This window comes from Phyllostomus discolor, chromosome X, assembly GCF_004126475.2.
Source record: "Phyllostomus discolor isolate MPI-MPIP mPhyDis1 chromosome X, mPhyDis1.pri.v3, whole genome shotgun sequence".
NCBI classification, from domain to species: Eukaryota; Metazoa; Chordata; class Mammalia; order Chiroptera; family Phyllostomidae; genus Phyllostomus; species Phyllostomus discolor.
The window spans coordinates 38211583-38237930 of record NC_050198.1 but is presented as its reverse complement, the minus strand read 5'-3'; the positions used below and the strand labels follow the sequence as shown (position 1 = coordinate 38237930).

The 26348-nt window shown below is 50.8% G+C and overlaps 1 protein-coding gene and 3 pseudogenes across 1 annotated transcript; 2 read left to right on the top strand and 2 right to left on the bottom strand.

Annotated features, from left to right (window-relative positions):
- Positions 1 to 6645: 6645 nt before the first annotated feature.
- LOC114505725 lies at positions 6646 to 7476 on the bottom strand (annotated as a pseudogene).
- A 3260-nt stretch (positions 7477 to 10736) lies between these two features.
- On the top strand, positions 10737 to 12761 carry LOC118498402 (cancer/testis antigen 1-like). The gene is made up of 3 exons (XM_036016382.1): positions 10737 to 11679; positions 12117 to 12245; positions 12442 to 12761. Exons 1-3 carry the CDS (start codon positions 11045 to 11047, stop codon positions 12584 to 12586), a joined length of 909 nt encoding a protein of 302 aa, XP_035872275.1. The 5' UTR covers positions 10737 to 11044; the 3' UTR covers positions 12587 to 12761.
- Positions 12762 to 13144: 383 nt separating this feature from the next.
- Positions 13145 to 14228, bottom strand: LOC114505724 (annotated as a pseudogene).
- A 9445-nt stretch (positions 14229 to 23673) lies between these two features.
- LOC114505877 lies at positions 23674 to 23818 on the top strand (annotated as a pseudogene).
- The last annotated feature ends 2530 nt before the right edge of the window (positions 23819 to 26348 follow it).

Below are 26348 nucleotides of genomic sequence, written 5' to 3'. Positions count from 1 at the left end.
CACACACACACACACACACACACACACAATACAAGCACATGCAGGCAGACACTCAGGAGGCGCTCAGCACATCACAGACTCTCCTCTCCATAGCGCCACTTCTGCCCTAGACACGTGTGGCTGCACAGCAGTTAAGGCCTTCACATTTGCGACTCAAAGAAGACTTGTTCAGGACGAAGTGAACATACTTAAAACCACATGAGGCATAATAGGTAATGCCGAAGGCTAGAGGGGACAAGGCCAGGGTGCATGAGCTCGAGGAAGGGGATGGTCAGATCAATAAGGATATTTTACCCATTGCACAGTGCTCAACATCCTTCTTGATCTCCTGAGTTCTAATCAGTACAGGCACCTGAACCTGGATGTCCTGTGGGCACTTGGAACCCAACTAGCTGTCTGATGACCTCGCGGTCCCCCCCGCCCCACCCACCAAATGCTCCCTTCTCTCTCATTTACTGTCCTGGTGACAGGTATTTGCACAGCCTCACACTGTGTCATCTCACTGTAACCAGAAAAGGCACCGGCGTTCCGGCTGCCTGTCACTACCAATCCCAGAAAGCAATGACCGCGACTGAATCTTTTATGGGCGCTTTATTCTGATGGTCGACCATCTGAGAAGATGGTGGGTTCATACCCTAACAGACCATCTTGTCTTTCTTTCCAGGCCAGACCTTTTATAAGGGCGGCAGGAGTGGGGGCGGGGAGGCGAGGATAAACAAGGTTTGGTGAGGGCTTTGAGATTCAAAAGCTGCAACAGTCCCGTCCTGGGCAGTTATTTGTTTCTAGGGAAGGGTGGTCCTCTGTCTCTCCCTGAAACACAAAGGTCCGGATGCCTCCAGTTGTCCCCAGGGCTAATCTCTAGCAGTGCCCCAGGAGGTGGGCTGTTTTCCCAGGAGCCAAGACATGCCTTATCTGTAGTTTCTGAAAGAAAAGTTTTAACATACACATTACTTGCTAGATTTATAACGTTTTACCTGAAGCTAAAATTTTCCAAGTCTTGAGTGCCCTATCATCACCCCCCATCTAATCAATCCCCCTAAATGTGTCCTAGCCACCATCCCTCGTCCACCTGAGACCAGGTTGGCACCATGTCTTAGCTTAGAGATTTGCAAGCAATGATATGAACAGAGCAAGTTTTAAAATGGAGCCAGCGCAGCCCTGCCAGAGGAACGGCCTTGCACGTCTTACTTCTCAAACCTTTGCAACGTTAGAACAAGGCAGGAAGACCTTTGGATGGGGCATAGGGCAACCATGTGTTTCAAAGAACTATCGGCAGACCTAACAAGAAAGCAGATATTATCACTTCTGGACTGAAAACTAGGAACATTGTTCAGCACAAACATCACTGTGTTACGTTATCTGCACCAAAAGGTATGTGTTCCTTGGCCCTGAGGTATGTAGTTCAGTGGGCTGGGCATCTTCTGAAAACGCAAAAGGTCACCGGTTCAGTTCCTGATCAGGGTACATGCTGGGGTTTCAAGCCGGGACCCCATCGGGACACCCGTGTGAGAAGCAACCGATCCATATTCTCACACATCGATGTTTCTCTCCCCCTCTTTCAACCTCCCTTCCCCTCTCCCTGAAAACAAATAAATGCAACTCTTTAAAAACACGCCCTCCCTCTGTGGATGTAATTGCTCCCCTTCTCTCCCATTCATACCCATTGCCTTTGTCTCTCATCAGAACACTGTTTGGGCTTCTGTCAGAATTTACAAATCCCTGATCGTTAAACTTATGGATCTCAAATAAGTGGTCATTTGTCTCTCCCCTTCAAAGGCCTCCTTACGTGTAGGTTAACAGATTCTTGGGACCTTCCCCTCTGGGAAGCCCCCCTAATGCTGGGGGTAGTGTATTACATTCACCTCACGTCTGACCTCCTCTCCCCTTAGCCTCACAAGAGGAAGGCACAAGACTATTTTAAAGGAACCAATCTCGTTACGGAATACTGTCCCCTCCAAATGACTAGCAACTGCTCCTAAGTTTACAGGTGACAGCTCAGGTTGGGGATAACTGCAACCGCCCCCCTCACCCACTACAAAACAACCTCAGGATTCTCTGTCTGTCTCCATCCTGCACTTAGAGGCCAGAAGAGATGGCCAATGAGAATGGTAGGAGGAGGTGTTGGAATGTGGATGTGGGCCAGCTTTCGCAAAGCATTACCTCATGTGCAAGAGAGACACTGATGTCAGGACGCAGCAGGCAACGAAGTCCTAGGCCTGTCTGAGTCCTCGCTTCACCTTCCCCTGTGGTGTCATCTAGTGGTGCAAACTGCCTCATTACCACCGCACCCTCGTGCCAGGTCACATCCCAGGCCGCCTCAAGGAGAAATGCGAAGGGTGGGTCATGGCATGGAAAAGCAGCCCAAGACTAAGGGAATTACCTACTCAAGGGCGACCAGAAAACATATGATACATCTTTCGTCTGCTTCCTCTTTCCATAGTTCCTCTCTAGACCCTCAGCTCTCAAATCTGGAAGGAGCATCTATTGAGCATTCCTCTGTCTCCGCCTAGTGGCGACCCGGGGAGTCTGCAATCAGGCGCCACATTCAGTCATCAGATGAGCACAGAGAGCCTGAAGGGTGCTTGCTGGCGCGCCCGTGAGGTTGAAGGGCTGCGTGTCCCGTCCCTGAGCATCTATCTCCAGGAAAGGACTTCCAAACAGGACAGACTCTGAGCACAGGGTCGGGAGACATTCTGAAGCATGTTCAGGTTCCCTGCCGCTCAGGCTGCTCCATACTCTTGTTCTCTCTGCAGTGCACTGGGCGAGGCCAGCAGGAAGCCCTTGGACGGAGACACAGAAATAGCAGCCCAGGACGCCTTGCCTGTCTTTTTCTTTCCTTCAGCACTGTCTCCCCCGGCCTGTGGACCTTCTCTGCCTCCCCACTGTTGAGCTTGGTGTGCGCATTTCCAACGGCGACAAGGCTGCCAGCGTGCCCTCCCGAGACGCTGCTCCAATATACACCATCCTCAACCGCGTATACCAGTCATTGTAGCCCCGCGCAAACTGCTGCAAATGGTTCGAGATTTTGCCCATGTGATGCTCAAATACGTCTTTGTTTTCATGTGCCTTTAAAAAAAAGTCTTAGCAAGGCTGAGCATCGGTTTTGCTGTTGTTGTTTTTGTTTATTTGCCTTTGTATTCTTTTCTTACGGCCTGCATGTTCACTCACTTTCATAGATTCATAGCCTATTTGTACAGCGGGTAGTTTGCTTTGCTTTGCTTTAAAGTAAGTCCTTGTTAACAAATGAGCGCCCTCAAATTGAGATGTGTTATCTCCCACTTGTCCCTTGCTACACATACATCTTAAATTTTAGGTAGCCACTTGATTGTTTTCCTCCTCTGGGGTTTCTGAGCTCATAGTACTTTCAACACTCTGAAGATAAGAAATCCACCTGTGCATTACTACAGTAGTTTCAGTGTTTCATTTCCCAGGGTTTACTCTTTTGTCCTCCTGGGATTTACTTTCTTTTAAAGATTCCTTATATTTACTTATTTTTAGAGAGAGGGGAAGGGAGGGAGAAAGAAGAAGAGAAACATCAATGTGTGGTTGCCTGTCGTGGGCCTGCAACCCATGCATGTGCCCTGACTGAGAATCGAACTGGTGACCCTCTGTTTCACAGGCCAGCACTCAGTCCACTGAGCCAAACCAGCTAGAGCGCAATGCAATTCCCATTAAGACACCAAAGGCATAGTTCACTGATCTAGAACAAATATCCCCAAAATTTATATGGAACCAAAAACAGCCCCAAAGAGCATCAGCAATCTTGAGAAACAAGAACAAAGTTGCAGGGATCACAATCCCTGACATCAGACTACACTAAAAGTCCACTCTAATCAAAACAGTCTGGTACTGGCATAGATCAATGGAACAGAATGGAGAGCCCAGAAATAAACCCAGGTCTTTATAGTCAACTAATATTTGACAAAGGAGGCAAGAGCATACAATGGAGTAAACACAGTGTATTCAATAAATGGCGTTGGGAGAACTGGACTGGTACATGCAAAAAAAAAAAAAAAGTAGACCACCATCTTCTGCTATACAGCACAATGAGCCCAAAATGGATAAAAGACTTAACTAGAAGGCGTGATAGATAAAAATCTTAGAGGAAAATACAGGCACTAAAATTTCAGATAACTCACGCAGCAATATTTTTCCGATGTATCACCTAGAGCAAAGGAAATATTAACAATGGGACTACATCAAATTTAAAAGCTTCTGCACAGCTAAAGAAATGATGATCAAAATGAAAAGGGAACTAACTGCATGGGAGAACATATTTGCCAACGAAACATCAGACAAGGGTTTAATCTCCAAAGTATGTAAGGCGCTTATACAACTCAACACCAGGAAGACAAACAATCCAATTAAAAAATGGGCAAAACACCTGAATAGACATTTCTCTAAGGAGGACATCCAGATGACCCATAGACGTGTGAAAAAATGCTCAATTTCACCAGCCATGGGAGAGATGCAACTTAAAACCACAATGAGCTATCACCTCACAGCTGCCAAAATGGCTATCGTTGACAAATCAACAAACAACATGTGGTGGCAGGGATGTGGTGAAAAGGGAACCCTGGCGCACTGTTGGTGGGAATGCAGACTGGTGCAGCCACTGTGGAAAACAGTAAGGAATCCCCCCCCCCACCCCAAAACTAAAATGGAACTGCCTTTTGACCCAGTGATTCCACTGTTGGGAATATACCCGAGAATTCCAAAACACCAATTCAAAAACATTCATCTACCCTCATGTTCATAGCAGCACTCTTTACAATAGCCATGATCTGGAATCGGCCTATTTGCCCATCAGTAGATGAGTGGGTCAAAAAACAGTGGTACATCGACACAAGGGAATACTACGCATCAGAAGGAAAGAAGGAATTCCTACCTTTCGTGACAACGTGGATGGAACTGGAGACCACTATGCTAAGTGAAATAAGCCAGTCGGTGAAACACAAAAACCATATGATCTCACTCGTAAGAGGAATCAAATGAACAAAATAAACCAATGAGCAAAATACAACCAGAGGCATGGAACCATGGAACTGACTGACAGCTGTACGTGGAGAAAGGGGAGGTTGACTGACTGGAAGAAGGAGAAGGGATTAGTCAAAGAACACAGATGAAGGTCCCATGGACATGGGCGACAATGAAGGGATGGAATATGGAAGTGGGGTGCGGGCTGGGCGGAGGAGGGGCGAAGGGCAAGGAGTGCTACAACTAACTAATAGCATAAACAATAAAATAGTTTTAAAAATTAAAATAAAATGAAATACATTCTGCTTCAGTCTCTGGCAGGGCACATGTAAGAATTAGCCAATGAATGCATAAATATGTGGAATGGCTAATTGATACGTCTCTCTCTCTCTCTCTCTCTCTCTCTCTCCTTCCTTCTCTTTCTCTAAAACTCAATAAATTAAATTTTTTAAAAATAAATAAATGCTGTTTTGGATGAAAGCACCAGAAAGAAAGTGAGAAGACAAACAAGTTAGAAAAAAAATTAGTAAGCCAAATAAGAAACAAAAGTTAAGAACTTTAAAATGAAACTATCTTTTAGAAATCTCTGTAAGACAAAGAACTCAGAAGAAAATTGTACCTCTGACAGGAAGATGGAATTCATGGGATCAGAATTATAGACAGTTAATGTGCATGTGGTATGACCCGACCTACGTAAAAAACAATTATCTTAAAAATGCAACCCTAGCCAGATGTCTTGGCGTGAGCGTTATCCTCTCTCTCTCTCTCAAACATGTCTTCAGGAAAGAACTTTTAAAACTTTAGAGTCATATATTGTGAGAAAAAAAATCAAAAGAGAGCACTGGCTGTTGTGGCTCAGTGGGCTGAACACCGGTCTGTGAACCAAAGGGTCATGGGTTAGATTCCCAGTCCGGGCACATGCCTGGGTTGCAGGCCAGGTCCCCAGTAGGGTGCATGCAAGAGGCAACCACACATTGATGTTTCCCTCCCTCTCTTTCTGCTTCCCTTCCCCTCTCTCTAAAGATAAATAAATAAATACATAAAAGCTTTTTAAAAAAAATCAAAGAAGCAATGTACAAAACTGTCAATAGTGGTTAGTGCAGAGAGTGAGATTATGAGAAATTCTTACTTTCCAACAACACAACTTTGTGTAAAGCATGAATGATGTTATGATAAGCATATATTACAACAGGAAACAATTAAAAATGTCTAAGTAGGAAGAACTGTAATTACATTGTGGTCCCGTTGTGTTTCTTGCTTAAATATGCAGGTACAGACATTTCCACTTCAAAAAGAAACCTGAAGGAACCATCAAACTGTTCACAAACTGTTCAAAAACATTCTCTCGGGTTGGGGGATGGGGATGGGGGGAGATGGTTGAGGGTATTTTTCATCATTTCATAAGTTTCTGTAACTGCACAACCGACCCAATGAACATATTTTACTTCCATGAGTGGAAGAAAACATTTTAAATTACAAACTGCGCCACAGAGACACGTGATCTCTGCTGGTATGGGGGGAAACGTGGCACACAAAGTAGGGCTCAGCAAATGAACCATCCACATGAAATTCCAAGCTCCTGTGTGACTGCACTCACCCTCAAGTACCCGGTCCGTCCCAGCCTCACCGTGGAGAACACGTGTGGCCTTGATTTGACGTGACAAGTGCCTAGCAGGCACTTTCTTTCCCAAGGACCTTAAATAAAGCCCCCTTCGCCTCCTCGTTTTGCATGCTGTAGATGATGGGGTTGAGCATGGGCGTGAGGACCACGTACAGCACAGAGAGCAGCCGGTCTCGCGAGCCCGAGTGTGCAGAGCTGGGAAGGATGTAGCAGAGCCCTGAAGTGACATAGAAAATACAGACCCCAGTGATGTGAGCGCCACAGGTGGAAAAGGCTTTCCTTCGGCCCTCAGCACAGTGGACCCTGAGAACAGCGGCCACAACGTGCATCTAGGAGATGACAACCAGGGCGCAGGGGGCAAGAGCCACCAGAAAACTAAAGAAGACCAGGGCGAGTTCATTTGCCTGCGTGCTGGAGCAAGAGAGTTTGAGCAGTGGAGGGAGGTCACAGAAGAAGTGAGTGATGAGGCGAGGTCCGCAGAATTTGAGCAGAGCTGCAAGGGTGGTGTGGGTGAGTGCACTGGCCAAGGCAAGAAGGCAGGAGATTGAAGCTAGTCCTGCCCGGGTTCTTGAGACTATCTGGGCAAGACAAGCACGATAGGGCATGGTCCCCACTGGTGCCAGCAGATGCACCAGCACCTGAGGCACCGTGTTGGAGACATAGGCAGCGTCCAGCAGTGACAGGTTGGCTAAGAAGAAGTACACGGGAGTGTGGAGCCGGGAGTCCATTACAATGAGGCTGACGATGCCCAGGTTCCCAACCACAGCCACTATGTAGACCAGCAGGAAGACGGCAAAGAGCAAGGGCCTCAACTCCTCTGTGTCAGTCCACCCTTCCAGAAGAAACTGGGACACTAGGGTCCCATTTTCCAGCCACATGGAACCACGCACAGAAACCTGCACCTGTAGAGTCCCACAGAGACTCAGATGAGGGAGTAAGTTCGGAGTTCAATTGACAAAGGGAGTGGGGGTGAGGGAAGGTCCAGAGACAAAGAAGACAGGTTTCAAGCTGACGGGATGAAGGCTCAGGATTGGAGGAAGGAGGTCAAGCTGAAGAGCCCAGTGGGAAGGTAGAGGCCAGCACAATGGAAAGGGTAGGCCCCTCAGCCCCCACACCAAGAGGAGGTGCACACGCCTTGACGTCACAGTGCACGCACCTCCTGTCAGGGTATCAGAGTCAACCCCTCGGAATCCTCTCCCTGAATAAATGACCCTGGACCTTGTAACTTTCCGAAAGGGCCCCGTTATTTCACCATCGCCAGTCCAGCAGAAGCCCAATTCAGGATCAGTGATAAGACATCAGTCAGGTCCCTCTTTCTGCTCTTCTGAACCTTTCAGTGCCTTCCACATCACTCAAAGTCAAAGCCAAAGTCCTCCCCAGGGCCCACCAGGCCCTCTCCTCTCCTCTCCTCTCCTCTCCTCTCCTCTCCTCTCCTCTCCTCTCCTCTCCTCTCCTCTCCTCTCCTGTCGTCTCTGATCATCAGGCAAGAAAGAAGTCTGTCAGCTCCTTGCCCCATATTGCATCTTCAGACCTATTTGCCGAAGTGAACATCCTTGCCTGTTACCGCCCTCCTCACCAAGGCTAATTTCTATAGCTGCCTCCTCATCTCGATCCCTGGAAATTCTTTTACATGGGAAACTACTAGATGCCACTGAATTGTTTGCTTTAAAATGGCTACTTTCATGTTATGCCAATTTTACCTCAACAAATAAGGAAGCAAAGTAAAGGTTTTTTTTCGGGCATATAAAAGCAGAGATCATTTGTTATCAGCCCAACGCCTGCACTGTAAGAAATATTAAGGACAGTTCTCTATAAGGAAGGATGACACGAAAACATTTCAGGTCCGATCCTTTGTCAGGGTGTGTGTGGGAGGCAACTGATCGATGTTTCTCTCTCATATCAGTGCCCCTGTCTCTCCCCCCCTTTCTACAAATCAGTGAATGTATTGTCCGATGACGATGAAAACAGTTGACACGGCATGTCCACACAAAGACTTGAACATAAATTTTCCTATCCACTTTATGAATCATAACCCCAATTTGGAGACAACCCATGCTGTGGTTAGACAAATCATGGTACGCCTGTCCAGCAGAATACCACTCAGCAATAAGGAGGGATGAACTACTGAAATACCCAACTACTTGGATGGGTCTCAAAATAATTACGCTAAGTAAAACAAGAGTACCTACTGTGTAATTCTGTTCAAATGAAATTCTAGAAAGGGCGAATCTAACCGACATTTGTTGCCTGGGGGCAGGATGTAGAGGAGGGGATTGGCTGTGAAGAGGCACATGGAGAATTGTGAGAGTGATGAAAATGTCCTCTACCTCGACTTCGTTTGTACACAGCTTTGTCATTCTCAGGAAACTGTGCAGTTAATATGCGTGCACTTTTCCGTGGGTACCTTTCGCCTCAACTAACTTGTGCAAGAACCAAACACAGAAAGGATGACCAGAGAAAATGAATGGCAGGGTGGTTGCTTTAAATCAAACCGTACCTACTATATTAAATGTAAATTTGCCAAATACTTCCATTTAGAAACAGACATTATTGGAAGGAGTTTTTTAAAGAACCGCACTACTGGCTGTTGACATGAGCCACAGTTACAGTACAAAGACACCAATAAGTTGGACGTATGTAGGAGGATGGACAACGGCATAAAAAGGAAATAGTACACAAGGAAGGCTGATGTAGTTATATCAATATTAGACAAATCAGTCTTCAAGGAGAGCTGTACTACCAAGATAAAGGGATCAGTTTCAGAACAGTAAAAGTAGGGACTGATGCATCGGGAAGATACAACAATCATAAATATGTTAATGCCTATTAACATAACTGCAAAATACGCGAAGCACACGCCCACAGACCTCATAGTTGAAAGGGGCAGGGTGAAAATCACAGTTGGAGATTTTTAACATCCTTCCCTCAGTGAGTGACAGGAGGAGACAACACGGCCCATTGAGATGGAGAACAGGGGCTGGCAAACTACAGCCCCCTGGCCAAGGGCGGCTCTCTGCCTGCTTCTGAATGGCCCATGAGCTAAGAATGTGTTTTCGCTTTTAATGGGTAGTGAAGAGGAAGGCAGGGGAGGAGGGGAGGGATGGGAGTGGGGGAAGGGAAGGTGGGGGAGGAAGAAAATGGGGGAGGAATGCGAAGAAAGAGCAGCAGCGGCTACAGTGACGCTTGTGACTGAAAAAGCTACAATTTTTACTGTCTGATGTTTACCTTAAAGGCTTCTTGCCCCCTGCCCTGGCTGCTGTGGCCCGGTGGATTGACTGGTGGCCTGGCCAGTGAGCCTAAAGGTCTCTGGTTCAGTCCCACATGCCAGAGGCAACCAACTGGTATCTCTCCCACACACTGATGTCTCTCTCCCTCTCCTTCTCCCTCCCTTCCCCTCTCTTCAAAAATAAGTAAGTAAAACTTTTAGAAAAGTTTACGGCCCCTGACATAAAAGGTCTGAACCATATTCTCACCTACCTGAAATGCATTTCCATGTTGAGAACACTAAGTACGAAGTCTGAATTTTAGATCTGTGTAGATCAGACACTCTTTTCAAGGACAGGATATGTTCACCAGGATAAAGCATTTGCTGGGCCAAAATCAATTCTCATCGAATAGTTTAGAAATTAAAATCTTACGGAGTATGCGATCTGACCAGCCCGGTGTGGTTCCCCACTTTAAAGGAAAACTTTCAGCCTTTCACTGCTGACTATGGGGTTAGCTGTGGGGGTTTGTCATATAGCCTGGTCTTTACGTTATATTGAAGTATGTTCCCTCTATCCCCGCTGGGTTGAGAGTTTTACTTTTATCACGAAAAGACGCTGAATTAGTCCAGTGCGTTTTCTGCATCTGTGGCGGTGACCATATGATGTTTAATCTTTCACTCTATTAATGTGGTGTCTCACAGAGATTTCCATACATCGAAACGTCCTTGTTCAGTTCAGGAGAGGTCCTAGGCCCGGCCTGCAACGGGGAACCCCTCCTTTCCCCTGTCCCCCGCCCCCCTACCGCCAGACCCGGTGGGGGGATGGAGGGTGGGGGTGGGGGCGAGGGAGCCTAGGGGGATAAAGGAGTGTGACTCCTGCTGGGAATCCCGCCCCCCACCCCCCCACCCCCCGACCCCCCCGAGGGCTGGGCCCCACCCTGCGCACACAGATTGGGGCCTCAGCCAGGGCCTGGAGTGCAGCCCTTAGCACAGAAGCGCCTGAGTACTCCCAGAACTGGATGACAGGTGACCAGGGGTCAGCGAGCTGGTCTCAGCCGAGGCTGGCCTGGCGGTGCGGGCACTGACTAGGAGGCCCACCCCCAAGCTTGGGGCCCGAGGTCAGCCCGCCTCAGCGAGCCTCAGCAAGGACGCCCCTGTGCCAGAGCACCGCTCTCTTGGCAGGTAACAGCCCAGTAGTAGCACAGTGTTTCTCCACGTGCACGGGGGTTACACAGTGCTCTATGGGGCGGAGCTCCATGAGGGAGTCCTCATTGGCTAAGCGGTCTCTGGGGTCTCCGGGACCAGGTGGCAGGAACCGGGCGCTCTCCCTGGACCTCCAAAAGGGGCCGTTTGCGCAGGCGCCTTGGAGACCCTGCGTTGGACTGCGTGGGAAGGGGTGGAACTTCCTGAGAAGGCCTCAGTCCATCCTCCGCGGGCTGAGAGGGTCGGCCATCAGGTTTAAGTCGAGCTCTGAGGGCAACCGGGAGGTTGCAGCAGCCATGGAGGCTGCAGACGAAGATGCAGGTGGTACGGCTGGTGCAGGGAGTAGCCTCGGCGGCCCTGAAGACCAGTGTGGCACCGGAGGCCCTAACAGCCGTGGTCTCCCCAGCGTTCTGGAAGGTCACGGTGGTCTTGGCGACCCTAGTGGCTCTGGTGATGTGGACACCCAGAGCGGCCCTTGCAGCCCTGCTGACCGGGGTGGCTGTGGCACTCCTAATGGCCAGGGTGCTCCCCACAGCCCCCCTTGCCAGGGTGACCCTGGAGACGAGGAAACGATGGGATCAGCAGCCATTGGTGCTCGCAATGTCCAAAGGGCTGCACGAGCCTCAGGGCCAGCATCAGTGTCTGTAGGACCAGGAAACCGGAAGATGACCTTGTATCCTTTCCCACGCGCCCCTGAGGCCCGGTGGCCTCAACCGTCGTTCAGGGACATCGCGCAAGGCCAGGGTCTGTCTTTTGGGGACAGGGCACAGGGCAGACGTGGGGAGACAAAGATGGGAGCGGGGAAGGGAACCTGGGGTAGGCTGGTGGGAGGGGAGTGGACACCTGAGGAGGCTGGAGGGTAGGGAAGCAGGCCTGAGGGAGTGGGGGAGGTGGGACGGAATGAACTGAGCGAGGAGGGAGGCAGGCGTGGAGGTGGCCTGAGCGGAGGTGGCTTGAGCTGGCAGAAGAGGGAGTGTGGGGGTGGGAGGGAAGCTGGGGGTGGAAGACTCCAGGGGAAGGCTGGGGTGAAGGCCAGCCTCCGAGGTGTGAGGAAGCCTGAGGCTCGGCCAGATTCAGCTGCAGACGGTGCCTTAACCACGTCTCCCCCAGCAAGCTCACTGTGCCTTTCCGGTGCCCCCTGGAGGCAGAGATAGCCCGCAGGTCCATGGACCAAGAGGAGCAAGGCCAGCTGCGGGCGGTTGGGAAGGAGTTCAAAGTGAAGGGCAGCGTCCTGGCTGTGTGAGTTGTCGTAGGGGCCCAGATGGGGGCGGGGGGAAAGCGCTGAAGGCCTGAGAGCTGTCTCAGGCCTGCCCGAGCAGGGCTCTGTCATGGATACGATGATGCACTCAAGGGTTAGGTCTCAGGAGGGGCCGTGGTGTGCTGGGTGTAAGAGAGAGTCATCACCTTCAGCCTGATTCCTGCCCCTCCCTTTCAGCCGATGGACTGCAGAAGACCCTGGTCTCCTCCGAGTGTCCGTCAACGCCTTCCTGGGAAAGCTTTCCGTGGTGATGGGGAACATCCAGCGCATTTGGCCTCTTTTTCCACCAGGTCTCAGCCAGGAAAGGGGGTCTGGGGCCTAACCCTGTGACCCCTCCTAGGCAATGCACAGGGAATGCACTCCTGGAGGAGCGCCACGCCACTCTCTTACTGGGGCCTCATTGTTTGCCCGGGCCGGCATTTGGCTCTCTAAGCCCACTTGTTTTATTTCCCTGTTGCTTGAGGAACGGGATGATTAAAGGTTTGCTACTGCAGAAAACAAAACGGAGCCAGTGTTCTGTGTCTGAGTGTCTGCCCAGCTTTGGCGCCTGCGCATTTCCTGGTCCTTGTCTTCATGTTGGCAGGGTGGGGAGATTCTGGGGCTCGGGGAGGAGCACACAGCAATGGAAGACAGTTAGGGAGTAAAAGGAAACGAAAACCAACTGTCCTGACATTCAGCCTCAAGAGCTGTCAACATTTCGAAATACTTTTGTACTTGTATACTTGTATTTATACATTAAGTGAATAATGTTAACCCAAGTGCCCAAGATTATTTGCTACAAGGATGTTTTTGCGGGCTTAGCATTCATTTCTTCTGAAAATATTTCATGGAACATAGGAATAGGACCTCTTTGTCAAGAAACTTTTCCTGAGGAGGCTGTTTAGTGAGGTCTGGAGACAACACAGCGCTGTGAAAAACAGCAAACTCAGATGGGGTTGGGGGGCTTGGGGGACAGAAACGGGAAAGTAGACTTGCAAGGAGAGAGGGACTGGCTTTTCGGTGGGCAGGGGGTAGGGAGACGGTGGAATGTTCTCAGGGTCCTCAGAGGGCATGGGGGGTGTGGACCCTGGGATTGGAGGGGTGACTTCCAGCAGCTGGAGGAGGAAGCCCAGGGAGGGAGGTGGATTCCAGGGACTAGGGGCTGTACTCCCTGGGACCCGGGAGTGGATTCCAGCAGATGGGGGAGGGTGGACCCCAGCAGCGGGCAGGTTGACCCCAGGGGCAGGTGGGTAAACCATGGGAGCTGCAGGGTGGACCACACCTGTTGGTGGGTGGTCCACTGGACCCCAAGAGCTGGAGGGGGGGCAGCTAGGGCTGGCTCAGGGGCCCGGAGGGTGTAGGCTGACTGGCCGGCATGGGGCGCAGAGACAGGCTTTGGAGCCGCCTCGGGGGCAAGCCATTCATCAGTGTGGGTGGCAGCAGCTTCACCCCAGGAGGCCTTGCCGGGAAGCTCAGCAGGGAGAGGGCTCCTCCACATTAAAGTGGAACTGAAGGAAGAAGCGCTTGGTTTCCCGGTTCCAGCGAGTCCAAAACTTGCCCTTGGCCTTGTCAGTGTGCCTGCTCGGCACCCTTGGAGATGATGGCCTCGTAGGGCTCGGCCACCACGAGCAGGTACTGCCAGCACCAGTCTGGGAGATTGCTCCTCCGCTCATAGGAAGCGGTGTTGAGGCATGATGCCATCCGTCATCTCGGGGTAGTAGATCTGGAAGAGCAGGCTCTGCTGGCCATCTCTGTGTCCCTCTGCTCAGTCACCTCGTAGCCCGGGTGGCCAGCCTTCACAAGTTTCTTCCCCTCCTCCTTGACCTTCTCTGGCGCCAGCTGGCTGGGTGCTCCTTAGCTGCCGTGGCTGCTCGCCGGCCACGTTTGGCCTGGTGCGTTTTCCCCTGGGCGTGTGCGAGGTAGCCCCCGTTGTTCTTGTGGAGCGTCAGGCACAGCTTGCGTTCACAGGAGCCCAGGTCCAGAGTCAGTTACAGCCTTGACCCCACCATGGACTGCCGAAGCTGCTGGCGGCTTCAACACTTAGGTCAGGTCACAGAATTCCTCTATTCCAAACCTGCTCTGGGATCCGCTCTCCCCCGGGGACAGCCAAAGCCTTCACAGTGGCCTTCACAGTGGCCTACACAGCCCTACGTGATCCGGCCCCCGCCCCCCGCTGTCCTCCCCTCCCCTCTCCACCTTGCTCACTCTGATTCAACCACGTTGGCCTCCTGCCACATCTGAGACACATTAGGCCCACTGCTGCCTCAGGGCCTTTGCACTGGTTCCTTCCTGTCTGGAGCTCTCTTTCCCCACCCCGGAGATCCACCTGGCTTACTCCCTCATCTGTTTTGAGTACTTCTCAGATGTCACCCCTTCAGAGAGGCTTTTCTGGCCACCTCATTAAAATTGCCTCCCACCTCTCCTGTCCTCTGCATTACCTGTCACCCCATGCAGTATCCCCAGCTCCGAGGACACTGCCCGGCACAGAGTAGCCCAAGGCACGTTTGTTTTTGAATAACCTCCCTTCCCTGAGTCTCATGAAAAGCCAGTCTCTTGAGGCCCAGAACCTTCCTGGCCTGTGCCTTCTCTCCTCCTTGTGCATTGATGCAAAAGCCTGCATCGATGGGTGGGGGAGGGGAGAAGAGGTTGGTAGTTAACTGTGATGGATATACAACAGGGACAGGAAGGAGTTGCCAGATTTGAAGGTTGCCAGAGTTTGGGTGCATTTAAACCACTGGGGGTGAGGGGGTCGAACGCAGTGATGACTGTCGGAGTCGCTCAAGAAACCAGGCGGATGCAAGCGAGCCAAGGAGCAGGGTTTATTATTTATTAGCGGGGGAATAAGAGGGAAAGTGCAGCCAACCGAGGGCGGTTGGGGAGCCAACCAAGGGGGGTTAAGACTCGCTCGGTTGTTCTTAGGGCAGGGTTTTTAAGCTCCAAAACCCGCAAAGGGTAGCTGTTGGGGTGTCAGAGTGTGATTGGCTAGGGCTGGGTTCTGGGTGCCGTTTCTGCTGACCAAGACATTGTTCTTGATACATCTTGTCAGGCTCAAGTTAAAGCTGCATCCTGTTATGCCGGGCAGGCCGACCCCAGACCCCAGTCTTAGCCGGGCATCTGTGTGTCCTGGGTAGGGCCGGCAGGCAGTTTCCCAGGCTACAGTTTCCCACAGTGCAGTTTTCCCGCCTGGTGATTTTCCATTCCCCCCGAGGCCTACCTAGTCCTGTCAATGGCACGATGCACCATGTGTCTCAGCAGGGTTTCCTGGCTGCCTGGAGCACAGCCTGAGGAAGGCCAGGGAGGCCAGCGGTGGGTTGCCAACACCTGGGGAGGGGAGTATCGACGCATAGAAATGGCGAGGTGCAGATAACTTAAGTAAATAGGTGGTTGGGATTATAAACAGCAAGGAAGCCAGGGGCTCTCATACCACCTGGGCACAAGGGTAGGAGGCCGGGGGTATTGCTGCTGCTGAGGTGGGTGGCTTGGTCCTGTCACCCCTTCCCTGCCTGCAGGGCTCAAAACCTTGATGAGGTTTTGATGAGCACTGATGAGGGAGGACCAGGTGTGAGCCCCCCTCCCACAACGAAAGAATGGCCCAGGGCTGAGAAGCCCCCTCCTCTCTGGCTCTGCTACCCTGAGCTGTTGCTGGACGTGAGGCTGATGCTCTGTTCCAGCTGCTGGCACAACGTAGGCGAAAGGTGAAGCAGACAAGTTCTTGGAAAGACACAAACTGCTGAAACCAGGACAAGAAGAACAGAGAATATCTGAGCAACTCTGTATCAAAGAAGGAAAATGGACTCACACTTTAAAACCTGCCCATAAATAAAGCTCCAGGCCAGGTACCATAGTTATTATTTCTACTACACATGTAAGGAAGAAACGGTGCTAGTCTCGCCCTTTTTTCCCCCCCAGACAATAAAAGAACGGGAGCAATATTACCGAGAATCCAAAGCCAGACAAAAATGTCAGCAAGAAGGCAACTACAGGCCGTTATCTCCTCTGAGCATCGATGCAAGGAAAGTAGCAAAAATGTTTCATACCAGATTCAACTGTATATTGAAAGACTAATGCACCATGACCAAGTGTGGTTTACCCTAGAAATGCAAACTGAGGGGCTAGCATAGCCTGATTTCAGGACGTTCTCCAAACGCACAGCCATCGAGATGGAGTGCAAGTGGTGCCAGGGTAGCCACCTAGATCCATGGCACACGGTCGGAAGCCCAGGAGCAGACCCACCCATATATGGTCGATTGATTTAAGTCAGTGCGGGAAGCATCACCTCTCGAATCAGTGGTTCTGGAATATCCACATGGGAAAAACAAAGCTGGACCCCCTTGGCTGCTGACCTGTCCTGCGCAGAGATTAAGTTAAAATGGTCATAGCTCTACATGCCAAAGTGAAAACTGTAAAAATTTGAGGGATCATAGGAGAGAAATCTTTGTGACCTTTTGGTAGGCAATCAGTTGGCATAAAAAAAATGCAACTGATTTCTGGGTATTAATTAATGTTGTATCCTGCCACTTTGGTGAATTCATTCATCAGTTCTAGTAGTTTTTTTGGTGGCATCTTTGGGGTTTCCGATGTACGTTATCATGTCACCTGCAAATAGTGACAGTTTTACATCTTCCTTTCCAACTCGGATGCCTTTTGTTTCTTCTTCTTGTCTGATCGTTGTGGCTAGGACTTCCGGTACTAGGTTGAATAAGAGAGGTGAAGGCGGGCGTCCCTGCCTTGTTCCCAATTTCGAGGGGAACGCTTGCATTTTTTGCCCGTCGAGTACGATGATGGCAGTGCGTTTGTCATGTATGGCCCTTATTATGTTTAGGGATGATCCCTCTTATGCCACTTTGCTGAGAGTTCTTATCCTGAATGGGTGCTGGATTCTCTCAAATGCTTTTTCTGCACCTATTGATATGATCCTGAGGTTTTTAATCCTTCATTTTTGTTTCTGTGTGAATCACATTTATTGATTTGCGCATGTTGGATCAACCTTGCATTCCTGGAATAAATCCCACTTGATTAGCGTGTATGATCTTTTTGATGCCTTGCTGTATTCAATTTGCTAATATTTTGTTGAGGATTTTAGCACCTGTGTTCATCGGGGATATTGACCTAAAATTTTCTTTCTTTGTAGTGTCCTTATCTGGTTGGAGTTGGGATCCTGCCGGCCTCGTAAAATGAGTTTGGGAGCCTTCCCTCTTCTAGAATTTTATGAAATGGTTTGAGAAGCAGAGGTGTTGCTTCTCGGAATGTTTGCTAAAATTGACCTGTGAAGCCGTCTGGTGCTGGGCTTTTGTTTGTTGGGAGTTTTTTGATTACTGCTTTAATTTTACTAGGTGTCATCTGTCTATTCATATTCTCTGATTCTTCCTGATTTATTTGGAAAGGCTGTATGTTTCTAGGAGTGTATCCATTTCTTCCAGGTTGTCCAGTTTGTTGGCATATAGTTGTTTATAAAAGTTTCTTGCAATCCTTTGTATTTCCTTGGCATCGGTTGTTATTTCTCTTTCAGGTCTGATGCTGGTTCTTTGAAAAGTCAAGATTGACGAACCTTTAACCAGGCTCATCTGAGCAGCCAGGGACACCCGGACTGCCCTGGGCATCAACGCCTGCAGCCACACCGCCTGCACCTCGGTCTTCAGCCCGCACCGTTCCTCATCCTTGACCTCCGACTTCCTGTTTCCCAGAGCTGGACAGAGGCTCCCCTCACACCGCCCCCGTAGGCAGTTGCCCCCCTTGGCGTGTGACGTCACTCGAACTCCCCGGAGCAGCTGCTCAACTGCTCCCTGCCGCCACTTCCCAGCAGCCGCATCATGCCAAGCCCCTGATCACATGACTGATTCCTGCCAAGCCTGCCCAGCCCCAAGCTTTCGGGTGAGCCTCAAAGCCTGTGCCAGTGCCAGCCTGGCCAGCCTCCCCTTGTGACCAGCTTGCTAACTGCCTGTCCCTTTTCATTGAGTGCTGGGGGTGTGTCAGGTGCCTCAAGGACTCTCCAGGCCTGTCTTCCTCCCAGGGATCCACACATGGCCTGAGTCTGTGTGGGCACAGCCGGGCCCAGCCTGAAACTGGTTCCCAGCAGGAGTCACTCCTGGGCCCTGTGGGCCCTTGGGCACCCCCAGCCCAGTGCCCTGGGGAGCCAAGATGGATGGACTTTGTTCCTTCATCGCCATTTGTCACTCTCGGCCCTGTTAATGCAGGTGCCTGCCAGCCTGGGGTTGGGGTGGCAGCTGCCAGTCCCACGCCTCTGCCCTGGGGCTCCCGTGATCCAGCCACACACACTGCCACATCTCCAGCCCTCGGAATTGGGCCGGCTCCTCCTGATCACAGGAGTCATGTCGCCCAGCCCAGCGGCTCGGGAGGAACCTGCTTGCACGAGGCCTGCAGGGGCAGAAGGACCAGCCCTGGGACAGTTCCCAGTTGCTTAGCCCTCTGCTGGCGCAGCCCTCATGCGCTCCCCAGCCCGGGCTGCAGAGTCTTCCCTCTCAGGGTGGAGGACACAATGGGAGGCTGAAGATTCCAGAGGTGCCAGGGACCCTCAAGTGGCATGGAGCCCTGCTCGGTGCTGCTGTACTTCTCCTGTCTGGAGGGGTGTCGAGTCAACCTGGAAGTTACAGCAGGAGGCAGGCAGGGCCTAGAGGTGAGGGTAGGGCTGGGAGCCAGCATTTACCTAGAGGGGTGTTTCTGGGCCCATATCACCCCTCTGCCCACAAGGCTGGAGGGCGACTAGAATGACGTATCTAGCAAAGTCATCCTTTGGATATGAAGAGCAAATACAGGCTCTCCCAGACAAACAACAACTGAAGGAATTTACTATACCAGCACTGCATTATAAATAATGTGGAAAGGAACTCCTCTACCTAAAGCAAAAAGACGGAAGAAAGAAAGAAAGAAAGAAAGAAAGAAAGAAAGAAAGAAAGAAAGAAAGAAAGAAAGAAAGAAAGAAAGAAAGAAAGGTGACAAATGGAAGGAGGAAATCACACCTCGGTCTCAGAAAAGGGTATTAAGCACTTCATTATGACATAAAAGTTAAAGGGAGAAAAGCATTAAAAATAACAAAAAGTGCAAATAGGCAATGAATGCACAACATGAAAAGGGATCATGTGTGATAACAGCAGCACGAAAGGGGAGGAGGCAAGGACTGAACTTGTACCCGTGGATGAAGATAAGGAGCAAAGGCAGAAAAAGAGGACCATTGTATCTATGAGGCATTTTATACACACGTAATGGTAACCAGAAAACAAAAGTCCAGAGCTGAGCTATGAAACATTAGCAAAAAAGGAAATGGAAAAGAAAGACCATAGAAATCCCCTACACACTAAGATAGCAGACAGAAACATGAGGGAAGAGAAACAGCGGAGGGCCCTGGCTGGTGTGGCTCAGTGGACTGAGCACCGACCTGTGAACCAAGGGTGGCGCTGGTTCAATTCCCATTCAGGTCACATGCCTGGGTTGCAGGCCAGGTCCTCGGTGGGGGGGGGCGGTGGTGGTGAGAGGCAACTACACATTGATGTTTCGCTCCCTCTTTTTCTCCCTCCCTTTCCTTCCCTCTAAAAAATAAATAAATAAAATAAAAAACCTTAATCTTAAAAAAAAGAAAAATTGGAGATACAGAGCAATCAGGATCACAAGATGAAATGGCTCTAGTAAGTAGTCGTGTATGAATGGTCACTGTAAATGGGCTCAACTCACCAAGCAAAAGGCACAGGGTAGCAGGATGGATTTAAAAGCAATACACAGCTATATGCTGCCTTCAGGAGACCCGTCCCAGTCCCACAGACACGCAGAGGGGTGTGGGGTGTGAAGGGGCGGAAGACGATGCCCCAAGCAAATGGCATCCAGAGGAGACTGGGGTTAGCCGTGCTCATGTCAGACAAAATAGATATCAAGACAAAAAGGTAACAAGAGACAGCAGAGATGGACATTTTATAATGAAAAAGAGGACAATCCTTCAAGAAGACATAACACTTAATATAAATGGACCCAACCTGGGAGCACCAAAACATACAAAACAATTATCGACAGACCTAAAGGGAGAAATTGGCAATAGTACACTAACTGTAGGGGACTTTAATACCTTACTTACAGCAATGGATGGATCATCCAGGCAGGAAGCAACAGGGAAATATCGGCCTCAAATGACCTATTGGACTGGATGGACTTCACGACATTTAGGGAACTTTCCATCCAATAACAAGAGATGGAGAGAACATCACCCTGAGAGAGTTTGGACTTTGAGTCGCCGGTGTTGCTGACAGTGGGTGTGTTTTTATTCGTTTGGAGGATGGTTTCATCATGGCAGAGATGAGACTGTCACTGCCACCATAGCCTGAAAACTTACGTGATAGATTAATACACGTAAAGCACTGGAAACGGTGTCTGGAACGTAGTGTTAGCTGTTACTGCACATTAAAAGCATACATACAGATGTGCAGTAGCCGAACGGAGGACGGTGCTGGATTCTGTGGCTTGGCTCCTCACCAGCCTTCATCTAGTGAGCCTCCTTCTGCTGCGCACACCAGAGAATGAAAACCTGCACTTCCCTGGCTCCTTTTGGAACTAGCATTGTGGGTGTGGTTCAGGTTTGGTGGGCTAATTGCACTTGCCTGTGAATCGGAAGGCAAGATGAGGTGAAGTCAGCTTCTGGCTGTTCTTTCTGCAAGTCGCGGAGGCTCGCATTTCCAGGGTGTGTGAGTGTGATGAGAGGCAGGGTGCGTGCAGTGGTGCTCTGGGCCACTTTGGCCCTGCTGGTGAGAGCAGCTTAGCAGCATCTCCGAGCAGCTCCGGCATTCAGAGACGTCATGGCGGTAGCTTGAAATCGGCTGTGGTGGGAGTGTGTGTGTGTGCATACACCAGGGCCATCAGCAAATGCTACAGTCAGGGTTCACCCTGCCTCTGGAGAGGTCACTGTTAAAGGTGCAGCATCCTCCCCAGTGGCCCGTGCAAATCTCGTGGCTGCAGTGTGGCTCTGGAACCCAAACACTTCCCGACACTTGGACCATAGCAAGGGGTGTGTGTTCCTGGAACGGGCAGTGGATCAGCAGCTTCCTGAATCTGTCCCTTCCTCGTGACCTGAGCACCACCGGCTCCCCAGGCAGGTCCTTACTGTGGTGTTCTGGGTCACTCCCAGAGCCTCAGCCTACATTCCATTCTCCCAGCCCTTCGTTTGTTTTGTAAGCTCCTGTTTTTCTGTGTTAAACTCCCTGGGTAAAACTCACCAGAGAGGTTTGAGATACCTGGGAATGAATCCTGACTGATACTTGAGGGCACCCCAAATAATTCTAAGATGCCTGCATCTACCCCTGCAGCTCTAGTCAGGGCACCAGCAGGAAACAATGGGAACCTTTGAAGTATTTAACTGAGGAGTGCTTAATGAAAAGACTATCTAGAGGGGTGTGAGCAGGCAGGGCCAAGGGGCCAAGAAGCAGTGGTGAGTGGGAGTTGCCTCATGTGGGCTCCGGAGAGCTGAGAGTTAAATCATCAGAACTTTGGGAGCTGGATGTGCACTGGAGCCAATAAGAGAGGCTTCTTTTATTTTATTCTCTAAACCACTTTATTGAGTTATGTTTAACAGGTAAAAAGCTGTGCACATTTCATGTATGCACGTCTATGAGGCCGGGGAGAAGCACACACCTGGGCAACCCTCACCACCATCAAGGCCATAGACATACCTTCAACCAAAGTTTCCTCCCACCCTTTTATTATGTTTTTGTGTATGCGTGGGAAGAATACTTATCATCACACTTAACGTAGCCAATTTTAAGAACCCAATTCAGTGTTGTCGACTGGAGGCACGGTGCTATACAGTGATCTGCAGAAGTCACTTATTTGCATAATAATTCAAATTTCAATGATATGAACTTACGATGAAATGAATTAGACTTTTAAAAGGTAAAACCCTTCATTTTCTAGTACTGTGCTACATGTTACTGTCACCCATGCTCTCGCTGTTAATTTTGTCTATTGCAACTGTATGGTGGAAAACTTTACAAAGGTGAGCCAGTCTCTGTGCAACACTGTTCCGCGGTGTCCGCTGGTGGCTTGAAATTGGCCAGGGTTAGAATATTGACACCACAGAAACTGGCAAATGCTACAAATCAGGCCTCGGCTTAGTGTTTTGTCGATGGCCTAGCTTAAGCAAGCGATGGAGGAAATGTTAATAATAAGATGAGCTGTACCGAAAATTGTGTGTCGTCTGTGGCTGTTCCAGTGTGAGTAGCATAAACATTTGGGGAAATGCTTCTGCCACAGTTTAAGACTATTATTTGACTCAGAAAAGAAGTCGCGTATGTCGCTGATGGGTGTGTGTCTGTGTTGTTTCCTTTCTGCCTTACTCATTGATTAACGTGAATGAAGATCTCAAGCAACGTTTGAGTTAAGGGTTTGGCAAAAGCCAACTAAAACAATCTGTGAGAATCCATGAAGTCTATAAAATGTACAAGGAAGAGATCATTCTATTTGATTATTATTTGTAAACTGTGTACTACACATTCTTTATGAGTGAGAATTATAACAGAGTTAGAATTAGAGTAAACCTATTTGCACATGTATATGCATGCTTTTCAATCCCACCACCCTCCCCACACCCCAGGGAACAAGCTGTCAACCATTTGCCAGCATGCCACAGCTACCACGGGATGGTCAGGCTCCAAGGGAAGCCACCTTCTCTATAGCAATCCTGGGCCTAAATGTAGGGGCAATGCTACTGCATCCTGGTGAGAGCTGAGGAATGCAGCCCCTCCCAGGGCCGCAGGGAGCCTCAGAGGATGAGTGTTAGGGGAGGGGGCTACAAATGCCCTTGGTTCTCACTCCCCCCACCCTCTGGTCTCTTGCCAGTGGCCTCCATTGGCTGAGCCCAACTGGCAGCCTGAAGAAGGGCGCTTCCCGAGTGGTGCCATCCATGTGGGGCAGCCTCTGAGGCACAGAGCAGAGCTGGGTGAGGGCAGTAAGCAGAACAGCAGGTAGAAGGGCGGTTCAGAAGTAGCAGAGAGGAGCCTAGACGTGGCCTGTGTCACCTCCTGGGCTGAGGTGTGACAGGTGGGGCCTGGCACAGGAGCATGAGCAGTCAACATCACCAGTGAGGCCAGCTGGGGAAGCACTGTCCTCCAGGCAGGGAGCCCAAGGACGGGAAGGGGGCACTCTGAGGCGAAGTTGAGAAAGTGGAATGACGGTCACCAGAGGCTTTGACCTCCGTAGCTGCTTCGATCCCTGCAGCTTAATGAGGGCATTTGGTTTTGAGTTGCTTTGAAGAATTTTCGATCACAAAATCTTAGTTTACTGCCTCTGTCCTGTGCCTCAGCTGGGAATACCTGTGAGACCTTGGGTCCTCCTCTGTCATACCCATCGGAACAGCTAGCATGGATTGTCAGTCGGCACAGACATTGTTTCTGTGTTTGGTCACCTCAATCCTTGGCTCCCTGTCAAAAATATCCATGTTCCCTCTGGCAATGGGCGAGGACACACCTGACTGGTGCTGTTGCTCTTGTATCAGTCAGGGGCAAAGCAGTTGTACAGTCCTTAGATCATCCTGGCTTGTTGCCTGTGTTGGTGGCCAGAGCTGGTTCATGCCTGGGGCACATAACAAAAGTATTCACGTAAACACAGATGGAGTCAGTGAGGTGCACCCTGCTATGCACTGAACATACAAGTCCTCTCTTCCGCATAATTGGAATACATTGAAGCCCTGACCCCGGGCAAATAGCGTTTGAAAATGGGGCTTAGATGAGGCCATGAAGGCAGGGCCTGCACGATGGGATGAGGCCCAGCCACGAAGACACTGCCCACTACTGACCTCCCAATTTCGGGGAGAACCCTTTCCTTGGAAGTCGTATGCTTCCCCTGATGTTTTTGCACCGTCTTTGGTTTTATGTGGGGGAGGTTGGGAGGCGGTAGCCCTTACTGCCTGCCTGTAGCAGCATGGTTTGGGAGCTGCTGTCAAGGCCGTGGGGGTGGAAGGTTCTAGTTAATCTCTTGGGAGTGTCTCCGTGGGCACTTAGGCACTTTCAGAGCCCATGCTCAGGGGAAGTGAGTTTCTCAGTTGGCCGGAGGGGACTGGCTGCTTGGCGGGCCGGAGCTCATTGGTATGTTTTTCAGAAACACTATTTTTTTTCTCAGAACCCCAGAAGTTTGAGGCTGGCAGAGACTTTTTAATAAGACCCATTTTCCCCCAGCGTGCCACCTGCCACACGGACCATTTCTTTCCCTCAGGCACGCCTCTCCAAGTCCTAGCCATGGTGGCCCTGCAAGGCTACACTGACCACGTCTTGACCCTGTTTCCCCTGCCACATTCACCCCATCTTTCTTCTCCCCTTCATCTGAACCTGCCCTGCCTTGCAGCATCCCAGGGACTCTTAGAGCAATCTCTCTTCCAGGATGGGCGTGGCCTGTGGGGCCTCAGGCACAGAGGGGCGGGGCTTCGTGAGAGCACCTGGCAGCCTCTCTCCAAACGGGGTCTCCCCAGCCACCCTAGCTGGGCAAGCGGTGTGTTAAAGGTGGCTTGGCGGGAACCAATCCCCTGCCAGGAGTCTCCCCACAAGTTCTGTGTGCGCAGGCGCCACCTCTGGTGAGGAGGGTGGGCGGGGTTTTGTGGGAGGGTCTGGTGGCTCAGCGGTGAGAGGAACGTGTGTGTTTCGGTCTGTGGTGGGCAGCACAAGATCATGCAGGCCCCCGGCTGCGACGACGACGAAGGCTCGGACAGCATGGAGATAGATGCAGGATCTCCCAGTGGCCCAGGGGACTCCATGGACCCTGGAGACGCGGACAGCAGCGGAGACGAAAGCACTGAAACCGGGGAAGATTCCCAGGTCGACAGAGCATCACTGGACGCAGGGCCGGCTGGAGAAGCCTCTGAATACGAGGACGACTCTGAAGGCGAGGTACTGGAGTTGTATCCTTTTTGAGGAGCCCCCTCCCTCCCGCCATGGAGGTGAAGGGAAAGGGGTGGGCAGGAGGTGGGGGGGGGGGTGCAGGAGGATGGGCGGGAGAGGCTTCGGGTCCTCGTGGCAGCGGGGTGGACTTCTGGTGGGACGGAAGGGGATTATGGGGACCCAGGGTCGCTGGGAGAAGCAGCTGCGGTGACCTGGGGACATGGCGGGGCGGCTCGAGGAGGACTGTGGTGCAGAGTTCCTTTAAGGGTCATCCCGGAGCGTCTTGGGTGTCCTGAGGGTGAGGGACAACCTGGCAGGAGACTGGCCTCTGACAGGTAAGGGGGCCTGAATCAGAAAGCCCGTGTAGATGGTGCCTTTACCTTAACTCCACCAGCACCCTCACGGTGCCCTTCATGTCGGACGTGGATGCGGATGTGGCCCGCAGGTTCCTGATGTCAGGTGCTGAACTCTACCGCGGGATGGTTCTTTGGGAGCTCAGGGTGATTGGCACTGACCTCTTTATGTAAGTACTTGAAGGGCCTGGGTCAGAGTAGCAGCAGGAGACGGGGCCAATCTCTGCTTGAGGGTCGCTCCATTGGAGAGGTGGAGACACCAAAGGGTTGGTCTAACTACGGAGGGCGGGGGAGGGGGGCACCGCGTGTGCCCCAGCCTGAGGACCTCCCCAGTGAAGGAATAGGTCTAATTGGCACGGGGAGGGGGAGGGGTTGGAGTGAGGAGGGCCAGGAGTTAGCGCCTCTGAAGTGATTTTCCTTTCCCCTCACTCTTAGCCGATTAACTTCCGAAGATGCTGAGCTCCTGCAAATTTCCACTGTGTCCTTGCTCATCCGGCTCTTCATAGTGAGGCATATCATGCAGCACCTTGTGCCCCGGGTTTTCGCTAACTTTCAGTACAGACGAGCAGATTGAAGCCACAGGAGTGTCTGACCCTAGGCGGTGCATCCACCCCTAAGGCCATGATTTCTGCAGTAGTTGCGACTTTATTGGGGGGAACGGGGCTGATTGTTTGCCTGTACTGGCTCTTGGGCGCTCTTGCCCTCTTCTTTGGATTGGTGCCTGAAATGTTCCCTCTTGCAGATAATAAAACTGAACTGAAGTTTTGTGTCTGAGTTTCTTTTCAGCATCCAGATTATCTTGCCTTTGTCCTTGGGTGGGAGGGGAGAGGTTCTGGGGTTCAAATATTCAAGCAGTACAGGCAACTGAAGACAAATTAGAAATAAAAGAAAA